The 25,396-nt window shown below is 40.2% G+C and overlaps 2 protein-coding genes across 3 annotated transcripts in view; one reads left to right on the plus strand and one right to left on the minus strand.

Moving 5' to 3' along the window:
• On the plus strand, positions 1 to 4,492 carry LOC131881149 (uncharacterized). Of its 2 annotated transcripts, none has more exons than XM_059227930.1 (2): positions 1 to 678; positions 2,889 to 4,492. In XM_059227930.1, the coding sequence occupies exon 2, from the start codon at positions 2,910 to 2,912 to the stop codon at positions 4,272 to 4,274; it is 1,365 nt and encodes a 454-aa protein (XP_059083913.1). In that variant the 5' UTR covers positions 1 to 678; positions 2,889 to 2,909; the 3' UTR covers positions 4,275 to 4,492. The 2 variants fall into 2 exon arrangements, with proteins under 2 accessions (XP_059083913.1, XP_059083919.1); XM_059227936.1 differs by lacking the exon at positions 1 to 678 and adding an exon at positions 2,199 to 2,436.
• Positions 4,383 to 25,396, minus strand: part of LOC131881096 (uncharacterized) — a 22,654-nt gene continuing 1,640 nt past the window's right edge. The window contains exons 5-14 of the mRNA XM_059227869.1: positions 20,741 to 20,933; positions 14,941 to 15,011; positions 14,259 to 14,354; positions 13,057 to 13,230; positions 12,613 to 12,793; positions 11,819 to 12,226; positions 8,270 to 8,395; positions 8,000 to 8,194; positions 7,569 to 7,682; positions 4,383 to 4,675 (exon numbers count right to left, since the gene is read on the minus strand). Coding sequence (XP_059083852.1) covers positions 4,520 to 4,675; positions 7,569 to 7,682; positions 8,000 to 8,194; positions 8,270 to 8,395; positions 11,819 to 12,226; positions 12,613 to 12,793; positions 13,057 to 13,230; positions 14,259 to 14,354; positions 14,941 to 15,011; positions 20,741 to 20,933 — 1,714 coding nt within the window. The 3' untranslated portion in view covers positions 4,383 to 4,519. The remainder of the gene's footprint in view (positions 4,676 to 7,568; positions 7,683 to 7,999; positions 8,195 to 8,269; positions 8,396 to 11,818; positions 12,227 to 12,612; positions 12,794 to 13,056; positions 13,231 to 14,258; positions 14,355 to 14,940; positions 15,012 to 20,740; positions 20,934 to 25,396) is intronic.

Below are 25,396 nucleotides of genomic sequence, written 5' to 3' on the forward strand. Positions count from 1 at the left end.
CCCTCTTCCATTTTTACTCGAATTTCCCCCTTTGTTGGCATCCCGATATTGTCCCCTCCAACGCACAAGATGTCCTGTTGCCTTCTCAACAAAGTTGTCAAAATTTGATGAAATATCCCCACTCCTATGCATAACTTCAAATCATTCTCCCCTCCCTCCAGCCGACAAGTTCAATGCTCCAAAGCGTGACAGACAATTTTGTCTCCTACTTCCTCCTCCTTGCATTCCTTGTTTCCCTCCCTTCTCCTCCTTTCGTGGAACACTGGAAAACGGACATCGAAACGTGGAAGTGTACTTAGTTTCCTCTAAGCCTTCACTCGATCGCCTCAGGCCCGTTCGAGTGACTCTAAAGAGAAAGCTGGGCGCGAAAGCGAGCAAGAAGCCCTGCGAACGCGACCGCTGGAGCCGGGATTGTTATAATCCAGCGTTCATGGAGAGACTCGGGCAGAAGCTGGATTCTTCTCGCCGAAGAAGCAAGCACAGCATCCGCTGTTCCAGTCGCTGAATTTGACATATTCACGTTCGCTTAACCACTTGTTGAATCATCCTTGGACTACGAGTTCCACCGAAGACCGTCTCAAGTTTGAGAGCATCCGATTTCAAAGTGTTACATGGTTCAGAAACTCTCAACCCGATTCCTTATATCTTGGACCATTGTTCAGGACACAATTTATAGTGGTAAGCAATGCATTTTTCATTTATTCTAATATCTTCGTAAAGGGTTTCAAATGTAGGTGACATTTAAGGTATGTGAATGGCGTGAAAAAGTTGAGTTGCTCGGATCCGACCATGTTTGGTATTTAGGAAATGGAATCCGATCCAATTCTGGCGCATCCTGCTTTGGTAGAATCACCCCGCTTCTTAGGAAAACTCCGTTTGAATATGAAACATAGAAAGGGATTATACATCTTTCCCACTTCCTTTGGGAAACATTTATGCAGTCACAAAAAAAGGGTGACAATGAATCTCTTGAGCCTTGTCCTAACATCTTATTGACGTCATCAGGAAGGTTTTATACTAGAAAGGAAACCACCTATGAGTCAAATTCTCTGCCGCTTTCATCTTGAGAAACAATAACTTCATGAAGAATGAGCGCTTGTACATAAACGAAAAGTTTAACTATTCGAAGTGAGTGCGCCTCATTTTCCCAAGGATTTCTTTTGATCCCCTTTTTTTCAGACCAAGCATTGAGTCAGCCAGCCGTGAAAGAACCAAGTGCTTAAATTTTAGTTTTAGAACAAAAGTCGCCTATTCGGCTTATGGCAAAAAAATGCCCACTGCACTTAAAAGGAGCACACATAACTTTTCAAACCAATGCATTGGTTCGTGTTTGTACATTCACTCATTTTGCCTCAATGGGTGCATTTGTTCAAACGGCTCGAGGCTTGCGCGAAATGGATGCCTAAAGCATGTTGGAGAGTCAGATAAGACAACCTATGTAAATGCTGTTTCTATGGCGAAAAGAGACGGGGGGGGGGCAAGAGGCTCTCATGGGTGTTTGTGGATGGCTATGGCATCCTACGGTATAATGGGATGTCTTTCTTGTACACAGTCAACTCGAACAAGCTCGTTTCACATTTGGTTGAGCTCCAAGGGTAGCCTAGATCCCATTCTCTCATCCAGCGAGGTCAAGTTTCATTGGCAATTCCTGGTAATATACCCATTTTCGGGACCATGAGTCTGTACTCGTTGAGTATTGCTTGCCACTCTGTGTTCATTTCAAGTCTCTTCTTAGCGATGAGCTTGTCGGGGATTTCCACTTGGAGGAACAACGAGTTGGCTTACCAGAGGGACAATACAGACGGGCACACTGTGCTTACTGTACATACAATGACCCACTTTTCTGCCGTCTCCCCTTTTTCATTTCACCTCATAGAGAAGCCTAGAGTTGCTGCAAATGGGAGATGGAACGGCAAACTTGCCACCAGCACAATTGGGTTCCAACCAAGCATTCGTTCGAGCATTCCAATACAATGCCCAGTCATTCCCCATGTCTCGTAATAAAGAGACCAAGTTCACAGAAAATGGTGCCCGGATGAAAGGAAAGGGTGGCTGATGAAGATTCTAGACCCGCCTTGGCCGTACAGCAGAGACCAAGTTCACAGAAAATGGTGCCCGGATGAAAGGAAAGGGTGGCTGATGAAGATTCTAGACATGTCTTTGACAAAGAATTCATGGGGAATTTAGTAGGTTTGGAGGATTGGAAAAGGAATGTTCCATACTGAAGTGGCATACCCAATCCAAGTGGGTCAAGCCTAAATCCATTTTGTTTTGAATGGCCCTTCAAGGGATCAAAGTTTCACGAGAGCATTGATCCTGTAGATCCTGGAAGGGATGAGAATCGAGTGTAATGATTCATTTTACAATACTGGTGCACTTCGTGGAATAATTAAGTTTTCCGAAGAAACTTCAGATGCCCTTTAGTCTCTCTGAAAGGTGATCCCTGACCATTGTTCCTCTTTTCTATTGATCCCATCTTGTATCAGACGAGTACACAAACACCTCACGAAGTGTTCAGGTTGGCCTTTGTTTCCTTGGCCTTTAGAGCGAAACAAGATCTTGAAACCCTATTGACGTCAACGGTTATTTGACCCCGATCTTAATATGAATCACCCAAGCGTCGGTATTCCCCTTCAAATTTCTTTTTCGAACAAAGGCACTGGCACTTACCACCTACACAAGTGTTTGTCCTACTTTATAACAAACGGCCTCCCTCCCCCCAATTGCCTCAGAATTAAACCCGCGTTGATTCACCCTCCCTCAGAACTATTGCTGCATTAACAAAGGGGGGAATTCCAGAAAAGGCACATATGTACTATGTTCGTATGTGCCCGTAGGACGTTTAATCGGATTTTGAAACGATTTTGTCATTTTTGATTCTCTTGCAGATCGCTATTCTGAGGTCACTGATGAGTTTTAAATTCTCACCTCACAGTTCACACACCCGCTTGCACAACAACCCGAGTGCCCATCTGTATTTTCCATCCCACAAGAAGGTGGTACAGCTCCAAGACTCCATTGACGAGGACCACTTGACAGCGCGCTCCAGTACCCCCTCGTCGCCTTCTAACCGGAAGATTGCGCCAATTATGAGCACATTGGGTGGTCTTCTCAAGCGATCAAATCCACACCTTGGTTCATCCAGCCTGTGCTCCTCCTCCCAAGGGTCCTCGGACCACGACAGCTTCGATTCTGACCCGGGATTCCCACCCAAGAAGACCGTCACATCCTCGTTATCTCATCCACCTCTCCAAAGCTCAAGTCAAACCATGAATCGGAGGGGTCGATTACCCTCGTTCAATCGGAGTTACGAGAGCACGGACAGCTCGAACAGTAGCAGCAATACTAGTGATTTGTCAGCCGGAAAGGCTAATTACCGGATTATGATCTTGGGGGCCAAGACCACGGGGAAAACATCGATTGTTCGCCAGTTCCTCTATGACCAATTCTCGACGGTCCACAAGGAGACCGTGGACGATATGTATCGGGGAGAGTTCGACATCTGTCACCAGACCGTCGGTTTTGACATTCAAGATGTATCCGGGGGCTATGTGTACGAGTTCCCGGGGATGAGAAACGTGTCTCTCGCCTCCGCTGATGCCTTTATTATTGTTTACGCTGTCAACGACCCCGAGTCTTGGGAGGAGGTCTCTCGCCTTCGAGACATGATTCACGAGGCCAAAGACGAGGAGGTGCCCATTGTGGTGGTGGCCAACAAGTGTGACCTCGACAAGGACCCGAGTCTTTCCTGCGAAACAATCGAAGCCACCGTCATCTTTGACTGGGAGAATGGCTATGTCCAAAGCTCAGCCAAGGACCGGGTCAACATCAATAAGATCTTCAAGGAGCTCATGAACCAAGCCAAGACCAAGTACGACTTCACCGTCCCGCAGATCTCGTCCGCTTCGGTTCTTCTCAGTGCTCAAAGTGCTCGCGGGTGCTCACCCGCCATTCATAAACGAGGGTTTGAGGACAACCTTCGGAGGCGACAATCGGTTCCGGCAGTTCCAGCGGGATTCAACTTACAATCAACCATTACAAATGAAGGCGGTGAAGGCTGCTCAGCCTCGTCTTCTGGCTCCGGACATCAAGGTCCGCTGGCCACGCTCATGAGCAAGATGCAGACACATTCCCGGAACCACGAGCCGGTGGGGCCCGTGCTACCCGGACCTGCGGGCTATCCCGAGCTCCCCAAGGTGGAAACACCCAAGGCCAAGAACAAACGAAGATCCTCGCTGGCCGCCCTTCGGCGAGATTCTTGCAAGATATCCTAGGATTGGAGAGCGTATTTTGTCAGGAAAAATGTGCCAATTGCCAATTTCAAATATTTGTGAACAATTGAACATTCTAGTCTTGTTGCATGAAGGGCTCAAAAGAGCAGCTTATCATTTGATATTTTATTAGTTTGTTGTTCCGCAATCAAAGAATATTACTATTTCAATGCCAACTTTACTGAAATGTTACACAGAATTAAAATAGATTATTATTATGATTATGATTGTGATCACTTAGAGCTGAATCACTCGTTGCCTTCTTCTTCGTCCTTATCTTCGTCATCATCGGCATCGTCGCCCACGACATCCCCTTTCAGTTTCTTGAGCTTTTCCTTTAGGTTACTGGCCTTTTTCTCCTGTCGGCCAAGTTCTTTCCTCATATCATCAATCGCTGTTTGACGCTGAAATGACAAAATACCCAAATCAAGCTCACAATAGAAGAAGACGAATCCTTCCCCTTGAAACAGGATTCGTTTGGTGCTCCCATTGTTGCCAGTAAATTGGGCATTGTTTGGGAAATGCATTGATGCAATGGGGTTAGTTCATCCTGACGGCCTTATCAACGAGTCTTCCTTTAGAACTCATGGAGACTCGGAGAGAGCCTTGAGGGACAGGATTGGAAGTAGAATGTGACAATTTAAGTGTTACTCAAGTCTCATAGGACTTAAAAGGACAGGAGACAACCTGAAGGCCCTCTTGGCAATTAACCCACGGCTTTAGGTTCTGAATCCACATCTATATATTATAGGACATCTTCTTTTGGACCACATTTGACGGGAAAGAACAATTTGGAAAGTTATTAGAGCTCGTGTTTGCCTTCAAACAAAAGTCAGGCCACTTCAGACACGAGAGGGTTTCTTTGTGCTCTATTTTGAAGTCACTCAGTTGGAAACAAGAGGATCGAGAAATATTTGGAGAAACCTTTTCAGTACTTGCTTGTGTCCAAGCGTTGCATAGGAACCAAAAGAGGGTTCTGTATGAACCAAAAAAGAACAAAAGGAAGACGACAGAGTTTTAAGCGCAAGGAGATCGTTCGAATTTGCCTTGAGAATCTTTGATTTTTCGATATGCAAACGTTTCGAGGAATTTGGAAGCGTTGCAATCGTGACAAGGCGTGCTTTGGGCTGGAATAACAATTACTGCTGTATCATGTTTATGTGCGAGACATGTGACATCAAATGCATATCCCCTAAATGTAACATACACCTCAGTCCAATGACTTGGCACATGGCCTTTGAGCCACATGTGCTCCTGAGGAAGGAACGACCCAGCGTCTAGAACATGAGCGATTGGCGTTCCAGGATATCAAGTAGAAGTAAAAGTTAGGTGAAAAAGGAACTAGGAAACCAACCATAAGTTCTTGTTCACCAAGCAAGGATACCTACAAGAACTGATTGTGGCTCAACCGGTTTACTTTAACTGAAGCTGGATTCTTGGATGATCAGCTTACCCCTCTCTTCTCACCGGTGCAACGACTGACACGGTGGTTAAAAAAGTCATTTTGAAGGTTTTTAGGTATGGCCAAACAAATCTTGGTAATATTTTGGCAAATGAGCGCTTAATCTGAGCCAGAATTCAATTCGTCAATCAGATCAAAAGTGCTCCTCTCATGATACAGTGAGGGAGAAAAATGGAAAAGAAGGATTCGAGTATTTTTCTCAAAACTGGATAAGGCTTTTGAACCCCCGTGATGAGACGGGTGAGACGAGAAGAGAGGAGACGACCGTATCCAAAAATCCAGCTCAAATTTACTTGCTCATGTAGGAAGATCTAGGAAGACGAAGAAAAAAGGCCTTCACTTTATTTTCCGCAAAAAGAGTTCGAGCCATAAGTCAGAACGACCTTTGAATACCGTGATAAAATACGGTATGTGTCAGATCGCAGTTGTGTCTCTGATACACGATGATGACTTAAGCACATTTTTCATCTCCAGCACTAAAAGTTTACTGGAATTTTTCAACGAAAGAAGGGGGCTCTTTCTTGAATCAAAAGAGCCTTTTCTTCCCTCTTGATATTTGTAACAATCTCTCAGTCAGAAGCCAGGTATGAAACCCGGGACTGGGATGACCTTAACCCATGTCGCATTTTTCTTGATAGGGAGGGTTGACAAGGACTCTGTCTTGTTCTGGCTATCATCAATCTTCAAGAACGAGTGCCTCTAATGGATCGAGTGTTGTTCCAGGCAATTATCCAGCTTGGAGAACGCGAGGAACAACCCGCCAACACCTCGTCGAATGTTGCATACCACCTCAGCACCCTCATTATCAATAACAACGCATGTGAGGGAGAACGAGAGAGTGTGTGTGTATGTACAGTATGTGGCCTTGGCCGTGGAACACTGGAACACCAATGGCCTAGGGACCAAGGTCTATTTCTGGCAATAACAAAGGCTCTATTTTGGTCTGTAGCTTCTTACATGGGCACGTACAGAAGGAACGAAAACAGAGTCGATCACAAGTGGACTGCTTGTTGCCACAAGGTCTCAAACAACTTGATTAGAGAGAATTGAAGGTAGAATTGGATCGTCTGGAGCAATCAAATCCCTCCTTCCAGTTCCCTTTCCTTCTAACTTGACTTAAGGCCTCTTTTTGATCGCGGAAAGCATCAATCGCGTGATTGAGCGAGAATCTCTGAGATGGATCAATAACCACAGGGGGGCGACATTGATCGGCTGGCGACCTTGAAAAAAAAGGCCCTCTATGAAAGCTCTCGGACCGGAGTGGGCAATACGGTGATAAAATAGCGTACAAAACGTCTTTGTATTGGAGGAGACCGAGGGGAAGGATGACCTTGCCTTTTCCTGGCATTACTTCCGCATTTTGCCTCTCCCTTAACCTTGAATAAGGAAGGAAACAGTCGGACCTTTTCAAGGGCAGACAACGGACAAGGTCCCTCAAGTATTCCCCCAAAGGGAGCTTCACTCAACCATTGGTCCATCAAAGAGGGCGGTGGGCCCAGTGGCGGGGAACATGGTGGGTTGCCATGTCATGGGGGCTAAAATGGTGCCTACCTCCGAGCACATTAACTCCGATGTGTGTCGATTTATACAACATCAACCACACGGAAAGGCATGTGATTGTGGCAGGCGGGAAGTAATTCACTTCCCACTGTGCGATCCAAGATCGACTTCCACCAATATCACAGCCCATATTTCCGGAGAATATCGATTACAAAAAACCTGGGTTCCCATTGAATCTCATTAACATATTTCTGGTCGTCAGGGAACATTTCCCAACTCACTCAAAGGATAATACGTAAACGGGTTGGCTACTTACAGGACCCATATTGCCTTACCTCTTTCTTCTCGTCCTCCACTTTCTCGCTTAATTCCTCTTTGCACTTTTCCAAACTCTCTGATAGCGATTTTGTCTTGCTTTGGATTTCGTCAATGTCACCTTGAAGTTTTACCTAAAATATGGACCACCAAATTACTCAAGAAATACCAATTAAAGCTGATAATATGAAGAATTTATCGTTCTGGTTAGCTGCAACTCTAAATCTGAATCCTAAGAACCACTTTTTTAAAGGGCACTTGCCAAAAATGTACAGTGTGTGTCTGTAGCAATCAAAGAAACACGAATAGTCAAGAGTTCGGTGGAAGCTATTCTGACTCTCCACTTGATATGATTAGTAAGAGCTCACGAGTGTCTGTATGTTCCATCAAAGGCACTTAATGAGAACTCAACTTTCCTCTCATCGGGTTTAGAGGAAACAAATCGATTTACCAGACTTGGAACTCCTGATGTGACCTCATCAACCTCGCCTCCACGACCCATAATAAAATCCACGTCTTTTTTCATAGCCACAAGATCCTCAGATCCGCCCTCAGATTCTTGCTTATTGGATCCACTCAACGAGGCTATTTCTTGCTCGCAGTCCTCCAATCGCTCTCGAATGTCAGCGATATCCGTTGGAGCACACTAAAATTGCAACCCACCCAAAAGAACATTACCTCTTCCATTTTGTATTTGGTGTGCCTTTTGATGTGATCTTACTTGCACTTTGTCTCGTAAGTCGTCTAATTGGCGCTTCATGCGCTCTTGAGCAAATGTGACGGAGTCCATCTTCTGTTGAAGCTTGTCACCCAAAATGATAGAGGCATCTTCGCCTGCTTGTTGATGCTGAAAGTGGAAATGGAAGTGACCACATGAACTGTTACAACATTGCATACCTCTCGATCTCGTCTTTGGGGTTGGTTCCACTTATCACAAACAGGGAAAGTAGCACCATAAGGTAAATAGTGTACCATACACCTACAGTACTAAAAACAACAGAGTGTGTCTTGTCGGGACATCTATAGTTGTTGGGATCGTAATTGTTTTATGTTGCTTCACAAATTGAGGCAGTTTTTTTTCGTTTTTTGCCATGATTGAACTCGATAACCAAACAACCAAAATTATCTGATTATGCGGAATTGGATTGCTTTTTTCCCTTTAAAATCTAGCCTTCAAAGGCTGAAGCTGACATTACAAAAATATGTCTGAAAGCTTCAGACTTGTACTGTTCGCGTAATGTCAAATGCCCAAGTGAAGTGCCCTTAAAGGTCGTTGAGACCCTGTGATTTAACTCAAAATGAAATTTACAGTCTATTTATGAATCTATAGTACAGCCTCACGTGGAGTATTCATCCCCCAAATGGGTCCAGATGACCTCAGCAAGACTAAATAAAATCGAAAAGGTGCAGCGAAGCTCCACAAGTAACATGGCTAGCACAAAACCCCCATTGGGAAAGGCTTCAGTCCCTTGTATTATATAGCATTCAACGAAGATACGAGGGATATCTTATTCTTTACAGCTTCAAGATTCTCCACAGACTTTGCCCCAATCCAGGCGTCGAACACTCCCAGACCAGAGGGACAAAAGTGGCATTACATATGCCATTCGAGATTAAGCGAGTTCGTTGGACAACAAACTCTTCAAGAGCCTCTATTTTCTACAATATTTTGCTCATACCTCTCCGACGACTATACTTCATAGATGAGACCTTGTTTAGTTTTAAACGAGACCCAGATAGTTTCTTGCAAACGATACCTAACCAGCCCTACGTTCAGGGGAACACATTCGTTAAAAGACCATTTAAAAAAAATGAAACATGACGTGTCTTGCATCGTTTGAAAAACCCGAACACCTTTACAAAAAAGATGCACCAAATTAAGACTAATTGTAAAATATTGCTGTATGTTCATCTTTATGGTGCATGAAAAGAGGGTCCGAAAGTGCACGATACCATTCAATTAGTGGTCTGTTTTCTGACGTCTTCTTGAAATGAAGCAATTTTGGTTCATTACCTTGGGATGAAATGTAATTTTTCTCTCAAGTGCTTCAATATGAAATTAGATAAACAACTCTAAGACCTCTCCAACTCGTGTGAGTGGAAATGTTCCCATGTTGAAGTGGAAGATACTCCATCTTAGATCTAATGCACAAGTGCTCAGTTTGATCATCTCTCAAATTGCGGGGAAGGCTAAGTCGTTCCCTACTTGTTCCACTTGAGACCCCCCTCTAAATTCCCAAGATAACCAGAGTAATTCAATATGTCGCGAGAGGCCTACTCTTTGCGTATGTAGAGGGGCACAAATGTAGATGTCATTGATCAAGCTCTCTTGGATGAAAAGAAAATTTAACAAACTTTATCAAACAATAACAAACATATGGAGCCTAAAATGGGAATCCTGCATATAGGTCCAGAAGTATGCAGATTTTTGAGTTTTGAGAAAGAGCACTAAACATGATCAATTTTGAATGCTTCTCAATAGAGCTCGGAAACTATTTGATCGTAATAACAGAAAATCGTCAAAAAGCTCATTTGAGAATTAAAGAGTTTCTTTAGTCATGACTCTGTAAAGTATTATTTTTTTAATTGAGATGGCCTGTTCCTTATATTTCTTTTGGCTTCATTTGTTCCCACTTCACCTAATAGACTTTTCAAATGGTTTGGACTAGACTGGAGTATTGTTTGATCAATATCAAGTTCATTTGCTGTATGGCCAAAATTTGGAGGGCAAGTTACATTTTTTCGGGCGTCAAGAAAATAAAAACCAACAATGTCTGATTGTGGGATATGAAAAGCTTTGTTTAGTGGTTACCAGAAATTTGTTAAGGAATTCCTAAATGTAATCGATTACACTTACATTCATTTCCAATGTAATTATTTACAATTTGCCTTCTTTACAAACTTTTCTAATCAGAACTACTCTCCAATTTCTATGCAATTCTTTTCAATTTACACAGCTTAATTTTTGGCACTCGAGCAAACTTCAAATCATTAGCGACAAACTGTTTTGAAAAGTTCTTGACATTTTTGGCTTGTATTTTGTCCTTGGAATTACAGTAGAATCATTTAGTCAATTTTAGTCGGATTTTTCTACACTGCAGAAATGAGTTTATTGGTGTTTTCACCGTCTCCACAGTTTAAGAAATGGTTTGAAAATACGTATTTAAAGAGGTCTTGGCAATGCTACGAATATAGTTGACATATTATTCTTTTACTACCACATGCAAAGAAAAATGCCTGCATTCAGTTCGATCAGAAAGTGCCTTGACATACATGGTTTAAACGAATTAAGCATAAATGTGTCACCAAATTTAGTTCCAACAACTCAATCGCCGAATTTCAGCATCGCAAAACTAGGATTTGAAACATTGGATTTGATCAAATTAAACTCTTGCTTTGATCTACGTTGAATATCTGAGATCAATTCAAAAGGTTGTATGTCAAAACTTGTCATATGCCTTAAAATGTGATTGCAAATTGTAGATAAAGAAGCTTTAAAACAAGGAGGACTATTTACTGAGAAAATCATTATTTTTAATATTTTCATATTTTCTGATATTAAAAGGGGCCAAAAACAATCCTTTTAGAAATTAGGAAAAGAGGTCAATTTGATTAAAAGGTATCATAAATAATTCATATAGAAACTTCATTTACTTCCTCGTAATAATGACAGTTGTGCTTGTTGTTCACTCTGTTAGTTAACGTCAAATAACTAATCGAAAGGTAAGATTTTAAAAGTTTGACAAATAAATCACAAATTCCGCCGGGTAGCCAGTCCGTAAATAATTTTTGAAAAGGAAGTTGCTATTGTTTATGATCAATAATTCAACATTCAGAAGCCCACTTTTGATGATAGGTTCGTTTTTGACAAGACTGAATGAATAAAAAATGATGTGATTTCACATAAAGTCGTAATACCTCAAAAAGTAAAGCCTTGTTGACTAGGTTTGGATTAGTTGGTATTTGGAATCATATTATACGATACACTAAGAGTGCTCGAGAGCACCAAATTTACGTTCTGACGAATACCTCTGTTACACTTGTGTTTTTTTTTCCAAACAGTATTGTGGCCATTGAGTATGGGGTTGATCCGGGATAGGAATTAAACACATGTCGAAACCGTACTCAGAAATATGTTAGGGGTGACTTTTGGTGTATTCCCAACCAATATTGAACGGCGGCATTGAAAAAAGCTGCCAGGGAAGTGAGAGTCACCATTTGAGCCCACTCAGAATGTCTAAAAGTTGAAAGAAATGCATTTAATCGTTACCTGCTTCAATTTGCCTTCGACCACTTCATTGATGGCTCGTAGATCGCGCATAATGGAATCAATCTTGTCATCCATGTTGTTCAACTCAACAGCATTCTTTTCTCTGAAGTCCTCCAAAAGCTCAGTGTAAACCCCTTCATCCTCCTCATTGGAACCAGAATTGCCATGGCCATTGTTCACCATGCGGTTTTCGCCCACGGCTGCTTGCAGCTTGTTCATGCCCAACTTAAACCGGTCATTTAGGGCATCCACCTTGGCATCCAGGACCTTGATATCTCCCTCATGGTTGGCTCCCTTTTGCTCCAAGGCCTCATTGAGGTCGGATCGAAGTTGGCCTAGTTCTTGCTCAAAAACATTGCATGTTTCATTCGTTTGGTAGAGGCGGTTGCGAAGCACCTCCAAATCAGCCTATATAGGTACAGTGTATGTACCCGTAAAAAGTTTGGAATTAGAGTAGACGTACTAGGTTCCCATTTAGCAAGCGCTTTTCCCTCTTTTACATGCAGATCTGATCTTTGGAGACATGCCTTGGTTGGAGGAGCCAAGATCCAAATTGGAAAAGTTGAGCCAAACAAAACGGTCCCTTGTGTTTGAAGTTATCTTTTAGCTTGTTTGTGTTGTCAAAGGGGCTGGATAATTAGATTCAAGGAGTTGAAAAAAGAAATCTAATCAGTCTACCACATCATTAGCAGCCTTCATTCAAGCCTTCATTCAAAAGTTTTGCTCGAGGCAACTTGAATAGAAATTGTCTAAGAAACCGTATGTACCGTACGTAAGTATAGGAATATCTGTACCGTGGACATTTTGTAGATCTTATCCGTGTTCTCATCCATATAGGTCATCACTGTGTCCTTTTGGGCGTCGATTTGAGCCTTGATGTCCTTCTCGCTCTCGGTTCTGTCCTTGATCTCTTGCTTCAAGTGTTGCTCTTGTTCATCTAAGCGACTGAGAACCGATTCGCGAATCTTCTTGTCCCTAATCGAAAGTCAACCCATCTGGTTTATTGGCTCTTGGGCAAGATATTGATAGGTACTCGTATTTGGGCAAGGGATCACATTCCAATCAAACAAAAGTACACAAAAAACACCAGATTATCAGGGTTATCACGACCCAAATACTAAAACAACATTTGAACGTATTCGAGAAGGATAGAAGCCTTTCCAAAACAGTATCTGATTTTGTCATCCGTCTTCTCAAATTGCACAAATGCTATAAAATGTGTCCCTTAAGTGTCTTACCTGGACTCCAATGATTGCTTGAGCTCAGTTTGAACGGCCGAGATCTTGACCACGATGTTCTGCTTCTCGGACTCGCTCATCTTGGCCAATTCTCGAGTGGTCCCCTCCAGTTCCTTGAGGTCCTTTTCTCTGCGCTTTCTGGTCTCCTGAACGGAGGCTGTCAATTCATCCAATCTGGAAACGAATTAATGAGTGTGTACCAAGGGTATTTATATCCAATGAGACTCGGATCAGGATGTACTATCTGTCAACTGTGAAAGTTTATCTGGCCTTGATTCATGAGTGGACCATTCACGACGCAGATCCAAGGCAAGCTTCATGAAGATCCCTTCAAAAAAATAGCCGGAGGGGGGGCTTAGTAGTCTGGGGTGTGAGAACTCGACTCAATCTAGATGGATGTGGTATGTTCGCTACATTGGCCTTTCCCAATAGTTTGGCTTCTTCTTTGCTGATTTGTTGACATTGTGGCTTGGTCGCTTCATTACCACAGAAAAGAAGGGGCCTTGAGAGTAATTCGTCGCGATCAAAGTCCTTGCATGGTCAAGTGTGACTCGTTTCGTTAAATGACCTTGCGACAAGCTCTCATTGAGGTTCAAGGCCTGTCAGAGCAATTACGAACGCCTGGCTCTCAAATTCGTTGCAAAACAATTGAATTGAAAGTGAAAATACTTTGATGCAGCAAGTGTCATTATAGTGTTCATTTAAAAGTTGCAAATTTGAATAGGATGTTTGAACCTAAAGCACAATAACAAATTCATCCTTGTTCCAAGCTTCACTATCTGAAATAACGCAGATTTGCGTTCAAATGAATTTTGCCAAGAATGGTTGTAAGATGTAGTTGTATTTTTGCCGTCAAACCTGGATTGTCAATGCATTCCATATTCACTTAAAATGAGAATTTTTTTTTTGGACAGAGCTCATCCAATTCCATCCATTGGAAGAGTCTTTATAACGTTTAGTAAGCAATCGCAATAGGCTCGTCTTAATTTGTGAATCCTTTATACCATTGAAACAAAGAGACGGGGAGATGTATTGATATCTCGAGAAACGAGCCTTATTGTGGGTTTTCGTTTTTTCACATTAAGCGACTTTTTTATGAACAATATCACATTTGTAAATACACACACGCCCACCTTTTCGTCTGTCAAGATACAATACGGTATATGGTATAGTGCATTATTTAAGATCAAAGTACTACCTACCTGCCATTAATGGTGTTCATATCCATTTCTCGATCTTGGCATTCGTGATTTAACTTGGATTGGCATTCCATGATGGCGTCTTTGAGCTGAAGAATCCTATTGGGCAAAAGAAACCCGGTGATTTACTAATACTGTCTTCAAATCAGAGACTGCATGAAGAGTACGTGAGTACAGAAAATGGTCTTGGCCTTGATGTCAATCTACTCAAGGACACGCACACAGCCTCGGATCAGGTTGCAAAATTGCAATTTGTTCAACAAGCAGTTGTGGCAACCTAGCAAATATTGGTCGTTACTCGTCAGTAAAGTGGCATTAAAAATGTAATTAACTTGATGAATTAGCAATAGAGTAAGTTTGTAATTGGTATTGTCTCGAAAAGTTATTTAAGCGGTCAATGAGCAAGTCACACAACCTCTTTCCTTTTGGGAGGTTACTAGTTTGCAGGCAGAGAGAGAGATGGTACAGAGTGGAAAAACATTTTTTGCTTGCCTTATGCCATCCAAATTCGAAACCATTCAGATTTTTCGTGCTATTAGATGCTATTTTGGATTTTCTTCACTTTCTGGTAAAATGACCTTTGAGCTGCTATTTGAATAAAGGGCACTTTGGTTCATCACTATTAGTGAGGTGGTGACCTCCCAACACTTGTTGTTCAAGGGAGTCTCATTTTATGATGACTTACTTGGACTCTAGTGCGGCCTTTTGCGTCTCAGACATTTTGGAGCCTGTACCTTTGTCCTCGTCCAATTGTTTCTGAAACAGGAAAACGGATAGGCATGTATTGTACATAGTTCTCTATCCTATGAGACATATGAAATACGGCAAGTCGACTTGAAGGGATGGGCTTAATTTCCCTGAGGGTGTGTTCTATTGGGCTTTACAAACATACTCATACCATGGAATATATGGAATGCTTGACAGCCATTTCGGACCCACCAACTTCATCATTTATGGTGACGTATTTGGTGAGAAAGCTTTGAGTTGAATTGCAGTAAAATGCATCATGGAGCTTTCGGTTTTGCATTAAAGGATTTGAAATGTTAAATAGAAAACGAAAGGTAGTCCAACACATGACCAAATTTAAACACACATGGTTTCAGGATCACACGACAAGTTGTACTACCTACCATACCATGGATGAGGCAAGGACGACGTCATCACTGGACAAGGACTGGAAAACAAAACTTTTATCCAAAGCAATGGAAGGCATTTTCCTTTACACAGGTGGGACTCTTGTTGATTAAGAACGTGTTCCCTAATTTCTAATTCAATCGAACGTCTGTGTCAAAAGCAATGAGCTCTTGAAACTCAGTGCAAAGTGTACATAAACTGACTAATTTCGCAAGATTAGTTGGCAAGATCTTGCCCACGTGGAGCTAAGCTAGTCTTTTTGTTCAGAATTTGCACTAATATTTGAGAGCCTATTACTTTGGACCCAGATGTTCTTTGAGTTTTAAAATTGGCGGACACTTTCTTGGTCGACAAGAGCCCAACTTGTGGAAAGGAAAATGCATTTGGTTTATCTGGATAGAAGTTTAAGTCTCCCTCTCACTACCGTCTCTGTCCAGTGATGACGTCGTCCTCGGATAAGGATAACGACGTTCCGGATGGACTCGTCAAAATCTACTTTGATCCAGTTTACGAGATTTCACATTGGTTCATGATGTTTCCGAGATCAAAGATGGACAATGGTACATACGGCAACTCATACTTTTGAGAAAGCCAATTTCAGGTGGGAAGAATGATCTTGTGGTGAGATGAAAGTACGAATTTGAAGATGGCTTCAAACGATCACGCGGGTCCTTTGAGATATTTGCCCATGTCACAAACATCATAATCAACATATCAAGTCAAGAGCCTACAACGATGACGTCGAAAAACTTTCAAGGAGGCTTCGATGATGAAAGATTGGGATAAAGTTTCCGCTTTTCTCAAATGGCTTTCCTTTCAATCGGCCTTTGATGAAAAGAAAACTTTTTTTTGGGGTTGTCCCTGATGTTCCACTCATGTTCAACATCGTAATCATGCGGAAAAGGCTACAAAAAGTCCCCCTATCTCAAAACCACCAAGGTTGTGTCCTTGGTGGTCCGTCACAAATATATTGCCATATCCTGCACCAACACAAAAAAACACCACTGAGTTCGATGTTGAACGATGAATATGCGTCAAATAAAGCGATCATTTTGCCAAAGTTGCAAATTTGCAAAAAAAATGATACGAAAAAGGAAAAATCAACTACATTTCAGGCTCCAAAAAAAATTCAAAACCGTGTGGATTGGGATCAAAAAGCTATTTTTGAGGTTTGCTTTTACTTTTTTCAATCTTTTTTTAATCTACCAAGAGGTTGTAAAAAAGCAAATAATGGAAACAGCCTCAGACTAGATTCATCGAATATTTCAAAACCGAGTGGATTGGGATTAAAAAGCTTAACGTCATTAAGAATCATACGGTTCAGTGATAATTAATATTGCATTGCTATCGTTTGAGCTACATCCGGATGAAGTAGTTGAGGAAATTCCGTACTGGCCTTTAATGGCCTTCCCGACTACGTTTTACGTTTCACTTTTAAACAAGTCATTTTGGAAGACATCAGATTTTAAAAGCAACAATCTCCACATTTTATGTTACCTTTCATTATTTTACACAAAACCATTTGAACAAAAGTAAGCTTTTAGTTGTAAATTTCCCGTACTTTAATGGCTACTCAAGCCAATTGAAGAGAAATGTACCGGACACTCTGAGGTGATTCCTTTAAAGATATCACACTATTTATTTTTTGCATTAACACCGAGGTTTTACGCATTCATTTGTTCATTCCAAGAAAAAGATCAAATCTCAAACGGTGTTGTTGATTCAGGATATCGGCAAATTCATCAGATAACAACATTGTGTTCGATATGATTGCATTGCTGACAACCAGTAACTACTGGACACACTTCTCAAGTTTCCTCCAAAGACATACGATAAGGAGACTCTTTAACTTCCAAATAAAGTACACGTACAATCTCTTAATGAAAATATATTCATCCTTGTAACCTCATGCTACTCTAAAATGGAAGCAGTGGACAAATGCAACCCTTGAAGAGACAACAACCTATAAATTTTGTTATCCAAACATTAAAAAGAAATAAGGAAGTAGTTACTGGCATGATCAACCACTTGCCCATAAGCTACATCCGTAGATGGTACGCAAAACACTGCAATATGGACAAGGAATATACAGGGTAATCTAATTGCACTTCGACGGCCCTACGTCACAATTTTTGATCGTTAGATATCAACTTGATTGACAGTGTATCAAGGAAGAAAGGAAAGGAGGAAAATTCAAAAAATAGCCCTTTTTAAAGCAAATATTTGGTTGTTGTGATCGATGAACGCGCCAAAAGATATTATTAGCGCTTGCTTTTTTGCTCTTCATTAAAGCCCTTCCAACGCCACCATGCTGTATAGTTATTTGTCTTATATTGGCCTATATTGGCACTTGAAAAATCGAAAGCTTTGCTGTGATTAGAAGACAGTAAAAGGATAGTAAACGCGGATTGTCAACAGTTTCAGTCTTTTCCGAGTCTGTTGGGTTGAAATTGGTCACTGGCGGCCGTCGTTTTGGACGACAATGTTTTATTGCAATTGTGTTCTGATAACTTTCTGTTTTAACATAATAATCAATAATGCCTTGAAAGCCATTGATATCACAATTCAAACAAGAGGGGACAATGATTATGAATGGCATGAAGGTTAAATTTTCGCCAACCTTATACAAATAGCTCCATTTTCATGCGGTCAGTTTGACCATTACTATCATTAAAGAAAAAAAAACACCTTATTTTTCTGGCAAACCACGATTCAGAAAGATTATAATTTATATGACTTGTATATTCGCTATTGAACGGAACGAGGCTGTCTTGGGGTAAAAATATTTATGATTCAATCCATCAACAGATTATCTAAAAACAAGCCAATAGGGAAAATTGGTCACCCTGGAACACATCCGATTTTCGAAGTCTAATTTCTCTTACGAGTTATAGCAATATTGACTTGTAATTAGCCATGATTTCGCTTTATGAAATTTGATGCATGCCATGATGAGTAGAAATGGCTCAAAAAAACAAAGGTGAATGACAGTTCTCAGGGCTTGCAATTGTTGCTTTGACCTAAAGGTGAGGTATTTGCCATCGAAAAACAACCAAATATTAAGATGCAATTGCACTTTTGGAGGGTTTGCAATCCCTCCGAGTGAACTACCTGCAATTAGATACCGGTCGTTCCCTTCGGACATCCACAGTGTTTTCCCATGTTTTAGTGCAATGGGTGGTTCCATTAAGCACACCAAGTGGGATCCAAGATCACGTCTCATATGTTCAAAATATGGAATTGCTCGAAAACTCAACGTGTGGGTGAATTAAAGTGGGTTCCCAAGGTGCCACCTGCCACTTGCAACAAAGTCAATTTTCGCTTGGTTTTCACGAGGAACGCTCAGCTTTCATCCGACTTGTTATCATTTCTCCCTTTTCGTTGATTTTGTGGACAGATGAGCAAGAAAAGGTAATGTGTTTTTTACCTAATAACAAGCACATCCCCTCAGCTTGAGTGTTCCAAGAAGACATTTTAAGACTGAGAACAAGGGTTTCCTATATGCTTTCAATTATATTTTGTCTGAGAGATAGAGGAAGCAACTATGAAAGCTTATTACACGTCGACGAGTGAACATTCAATGTTCGTTGTCATTTTGCTTTCTTTACCTCCTATCTTACTTTCTTTGGCCACATTTGCGAGACCTTAACTTTTGGCAAAACTTTCCCGAGAGGATCGTTGGGATCAAAGCCCGCCATTCCCTTCAGTGGAACGGCCTTGTCGGAATATGGACGAGTAAGCAGGACATATTAGTCGACTGCCAAAGGCTCGAGGTACCTCAAGAAACCATTTCATTGAGAGGCGTTCTTTAGACGGGAAAGATGTACAGTTTCCTTAGAAATTGGATATGGAGGTCAAGTTCTTTTCCAGAGGTCTTTCCTCATTTAAAATGGTGGTTGCCATGATGGATCATGTCTCCGATAGAGGTTCGATGGAGATATTCTGATGCTCTTTGGTAAAATAGTAATTTGCATAAAAGCATTTTGGTTGCGTTATTCCTTAAACGTATGGATGTATTCATTTCATTGGAACTTGATTAAAGTATCAATTCCAAAAATTAAAAATGGAAGTGCACATAAAATGACACCTAATCATTTTCAAAATGATTCATTTCTCTAAGTTTCAATTTATAATTCATTTTTGCTGTCAAAAACCTTAAAAAAGCCACTTTACTGGAAAATGAAATATCTTAGATTTCATAGTTGGAGGTGTTGGGAGTGAAAAAAAATATCTTTTTTTAAGACCTGCCAATAAGAGATTTTAGTTGGCAGTCTGGCACTTTTTGAAAGTATTGTAATTGACATGAGTAGTAACGAACTTGGTTTAAGATCATTTAATCACGCACTATTCGTTGCAATCTATGATGATCTATGCATTATCATGTGCACTAATACAGTGATGAAGGATCCAATTATGTTTCAATGCTTTTTGTCCTTGATAATTTTGGTCATAGTGGAAAAGGTAAAGCTAAAATAAATCGCAAAGTAAAAACTAAAACGTGAGGAGCTGAAAGAAACTTATAAATGTAAGCAAAACAAGATAATCGTTGCCTCAAGTTTTGTGTCGCTCTTATGCAAAAGTATGACTAATGCCAATGAAATTAGGGTAGACATAAACATATAACATGGCTCTGAAGAAGTCAAAAAGAATATGAAACCTGAGAGCGGAAAAGGATTTTTCTTTTGCTTTTGTCACAAACGTTGCCGGTAGAATGAAATCTAAATAGGACAGATGAAACCCGTTGTTTTTCTTTTATGAAATTTATAATGATTTCTTCATGGCGGATTTTCGCAACAGCCAGATCAACTATGTCACAACGTTTTAATTCCAATTACAATGTCACTGGTTTCGTACCTTAATACTTGTTTTTCATTGTTTATAACAAACCTAAAGAATGTTCCCGATCTCTTTGGAAAACGTCTTGAGGGGTTCACCTTGCCAAAGGCCAAGTTAAAGGCCATCTGATATGTTGTTTTTCATCTCTTGTTGGTACTAAATACATTCCAAGCGAAGTATGGAATGGGATACATTGTTTGATCAAGTTGATTAAAAATAATAATGAAAATTGTTTATTGCGAGTTGACAGAGAAAATCTATTGATTCATTCATCAGATCCGAAAACCTGCTCGCAAGATTTAATTGCACTTTAACCTATACAAATCAATTGATTTGGTCTGGTTTTTGAAGCCGTATTCAAATTGAGCACATTCATGATACCGGCTATTGGATCCAAAGATCCAAATGTTCCAGGAAAATGTTTCTCATTCATATTCTGAAATGTTATGTGTTGGACTCAACAGATCGACGACCACCGTATGAGAAGGTACAAACTATTAAGTCGAGAAGCTTACCAATTTACTGACTTGCGTATTGAACATTTTGTCTTGGAGAGTCAACGCTCCTTTCACATCTTTGAGTTCGAGAGACATCGTGTCCACTTTTCCATTTACATCGCTCAAATCCTCGCGAACATTGTGGCACAAACGTTCCAAATTGCCATTGGACGACGTCAGTGTTGTCACCTTTTGTTGGATCTCCTGAATCCTGAAATGGACAATGGACCATTGCCTGCTTACACAGAGGGTCTATCTAACGAGATTTGACCCTTACTTAAGGTTCTCTTTTCAATAGGTTGGCTAATAGTATTTTGTAGATAAAACTGATATTTGGACAAATATTAAATATGCATTACCTGGGTGCCCTACAATGGGGTGGCGAGCGCATGCTCGCTCACGTTATAGCTCATCTGTGATATGTATAAATAGCTAGGATCTCAATGAGAATAAACTAGTCAACTACCATCTCTTGACTCATTCACATGGCGGACCTTGCGTCGGGTATAATGGTAAATAATGGACATTCAGAAATCATATTAAAATTATAATCTTGCATGCCAAGTAAGGCACAAGTTGAGTCTTGTTACAACGTTTAAGCAAAGTTAGTGCATTATTGTCTCATCAAGCACGGTGTGAAAATGCATCAAGATATAAAAAATGGCGTTACTTTGAACTATTCCAATGGTGTTTCTTTAATCCATGATCACTTGTGTCCAAAGTATGAATATAAGAAGTGTACTTCATTATAAGTCATTATTCATCTAAAGTAATTATCTCGGTATCGTTAAAGAAAAGGTTAATTACATTCATTAATGTATTAACGACCATTTGTTAAGGATGTAACGCCCACCCCTGTAATTGACCCATCTGAGATTATAAGCATACGAATCCCGAAACCTAATACGGCTTCCCAACAAAGGCCACGATGGTTGGCAGCAGATATTCATCGATGCGAGGCTTCAGTGGCCTCTAACCAAATCGTTTGATGGGTCACACTCAACCCATAATCATAGCAAAACATGGGAGGAAAATGCGATGACCGTGAAGAAACCTCCCAACTGGATCCAGTCGCTTTGAACGGTACACATAAATATTACATCACGAAACCGAGGCCAAAACGATATTCATGACGGAAACGAAGGATCCATGGAATGCATGGATGGACAAATGTCCATTCAGGTTGGTCTCCAATTCAGTCGGTGTATTTCATCTGACAAAGGTTTCCATATGATCTTTTGATGATGGGACAATATTACAGCTTTCGATAAACAAGGTGGAACAGAATATGACTTGCATGATTTTTTGGAAGTTGAATGGAAATATAGGTTACTATAGCCCAAACATGGGCACATTCATTTAGCATTGAATGGTTAAAGGAAATTGTGACCCAGAAATAGTTATCTTGAACGTAAAAGCCCGTTTGGAGAAGTTCAATTATACTGTACAATTTTGTCACAACACTTGAAACAAAATGGAGAAAAAATGATGTTATCTAAAACCTTATTTTCAATGCCTTGCCTTTAATTACCCGTTTTCATGACATTTTTTATTCACCACAGTACTTCAAAGTAAGATTTCAGTTTGAAACACATCATTAAAGCCTCCACTATGTATTCTTTAATAGGACTTTTTTGTACTTTGAAACGGGCTCTTGCTAGCAGATTTATTCAATCAAGCTAACTATTCCACCACTCAAGCCAATTTTTGAGCAGTTTATTCAGTTTTAATGTTCAGTTACTTCTGCAGATAATTATATACTCTCTTTTATAAATTTTACGCATTGATATCATACTTAGTACGGCTTACAAAACGCCTCATAAGATATTAGTGTCATCATGCAAATTTCGCTATTTGTTTGGCATTTTGCATATGTTTTTCAATTGAATTTCCTCAACGTCAGCAATAAAAAAAAACACAGAAAAAACACAAAAAACATTAAAAGTGAGATATTTTTTTATGCGATTCAATGTTACCACTGAAATGTGTTTTCTATAATTAAGTTTTATCATAATGTGGACCTAACTCTTGGGTAACTGAGAGTAATATGGCCCTGAACGGAATGAAATTCCGCTCAATGACATTGGGGTCAACTCCTTTAAATACTCCACTCGTAGATAATGGAGGTAAAGATATTGAGCAGGTCTCATCTATGAAAGATCTAGGTGTAGTCCTCCAAAATAATGGAAAGTTCGATGAGCATATCCAGTTGAAGGTGGGTAAGGCTTTTCAAATGTGTGGCTGGATATATCGCACGTTTAGGTCCAGAGATAGCATCACGATGCTAACTCTGTACAAGTCGATATTCCAGCCACATCTTGAATATGCTTCACCCATTTGGGCTCCAATGAGTTCAGCAGGTTTGCAAAAGGTCGAGCAAGTCCAAAGATGTTTCACTAGGAACATCACAGGAGTGAGAGAGCTCTCATATTGGGAGAGGCTAAAAAATATGGGATTGTACAGTACTCAGAGAAGGTAGGAAAGGTACCCGATACTGCACGTCTTCAAAAGTATCCATGAGCTTTGTCCCAACCCAGGATTTAGGGTCAATTCTAGTGACCGTAGAGGCTTAATGTGCGTTTTGAGAGCACCTTCAAGCCTTCGAGAATCCAGGCTAGTTCGAACAATGAAGTCCACCTCTTTTCTTTCTCGGGCTCCTTCATTGTTTAATTTGCTTCCCTCTAATATTCGTTGGGAATACGAAGGCCTTGTTGATCCGGTTGCATCTTTCAAGTCAGACTTGGACCAATGTTTAGATAGCATTCCAGATCAACCTTACAGTCAAGGACTAACTCTGTCTGCCAACTCAAATTCGTTAGTAGACCAAATATCATACAAAGATTGAAAGGTAATGAATAGACGAATTATAACCTTTCATTTTAATAGTACCTGGGATTACATTCCCTGTAGCGGTTAGAAAAGCCCGTGAAAAACCAAACCAAAAAAATAAAAATAAATAAAGCCATTTCCGTGTTTTGTTATATTATGTTTTAGTTGAGTCCCAAGGCTCTAGGGTGCGAATCAAATGCAAGGGAACAATACATGTCTTACTGTCCTTGCTCAAATAAGCTTTACTGTTCATTGCGAGATACATAATATTTGGAAAACTCATGTTGAAAAGACGTTGACTAACATTTAAACAAACAAAAAAACAGAAATCGCACGTTCATATCGGAGGCTGGAACCAACCGTCAAAAATACGTTGTTAACCAACCCCTTAGGACCAAAGTGCCAGAGGTGTTATATTCAAATAGGATAGGAATAGAATAAACCCATTAGCACCAATCAGTAAAGGTACCAATGATTATTAATAACTAATCTGAATTAAGCCAACATGAATCATTTCGCAATGACCTCAGATGAGAAGGAGAGAAGTGCCGGGAATTGAAATTGATTATGTCATTGCAATTAAATGATGTTTACTTTCCAACAAAAAAAAATGTGTTGTACCGAATTCAAGTGCAAGAAGATGAAGCTCCCAATCATCATACTGCATTTAAATTTTAGCATGAAGTACGTGCTCAAAAGATAAGATTACATTTCCTGGTTTTCTAGGGTTAAAATTGCTTTAGAAATGTCATAATAATTGTAATCATTTAAATTAATTACACTTTGTCAAGTAATTGAACCATCTTTCATAATCAATCAACGCGGATATTCTTAAAGGATCAAAGAGCTACTAACAACTACTATGTAACCTATTTTTTGAGGGGTAGCAGAAATAAATACTACGTTCTTGCACAAAAGTGAAAAATGTTGGCTGTTTATCATATTTGTAATATATAATGTTGAAACTCCCTTTTTTGTTTGTGATTTGTCCAGTATAGCAACAGATTGGAAGCAATTAACACTATAACGAGCAAGCAATCCAGAATGAAGGACTGCAAAATTAAGTTCTCCCTTGCGAAATTTCAACGGAAAGAAACGCAGCACAAAAATACGGAGTCACTAAACCTCTTTTCCGTCGTCTTTCTCTGGTAGGTGGTTCGATCGGTCGTACTACTAGCCCTCTAGATCGTACCAAGATTAGTATTCCATCGCATCTTCATGGATTCCATAATAGAGCACAATCACTTAGCTCAAAAATGTAGTTTTGCAACTTCGTTGGAAATTAGAAGAGTCGTCATGTCATGACTGTTGATTAGAGTCTTAGAAATTCTTGTCAATTCAGTTGAATTTTACTTCTTGCAGCATATAGGTAATTTTGACGACCCAGCTTTTAAAAACGGGAGGATGATCATCAAGACCTTTTAGAGTGCCTTTACATAAAAAATAGCCCTTCAAAAGGAGGTCAAATATGATTAGGAATTTCGGGCTTGTGTAAAAATGACAAATTTCATCAACAATTTAATCTCAAAATTAAAACAATTTGGGTTTGAAAATTGCTTACTGACGTGAAATAAAGTCAGCCTTTTGATGAAATCTTTCTTTCCCACTTAAAAGCCGGTGATATACTCACATGCATTTTGAATAAGTGAAATGTCATTCCATTTGACACAATATTTCATAGTATTGCATGAATTTGTACCAGATGTCAAGTTTGGGATTAATTGTACTTGAAAATTAGAATAATTCCCTCTTTATTCCCAAGATAAAAATCTACATTACGCACTTCCATGTCTCTTTTCGATTTTCCTTACCACATACAGTTGATTAAATGTACCTTGATACATG

Source organism: Tigriopus californicus, chromosome 1 (genome assembly GCF_007210705.1).
Source record: "Tigriopus californicus strain San Diego chromosome 1, Tcal_SD_v2.1, whole genome shotgun sequence".
NCBI classification, from domain to species: Eukaryota; Metazoa; Arthropoda; class Copepoda; order Harpacticoida; family Harpacticidae; genus Tigriopus; species Tigriopus californicus.

What these genes read in the sequence shown, in the direction of transcription:
- LOC131881149 (XM_059227930.1), top strand. Translation starts at nt 2,910, where the DNA reads ATGAGTTTTAAATTCTCACCTCACAGTTCACACACCCGCTTGCACAAC.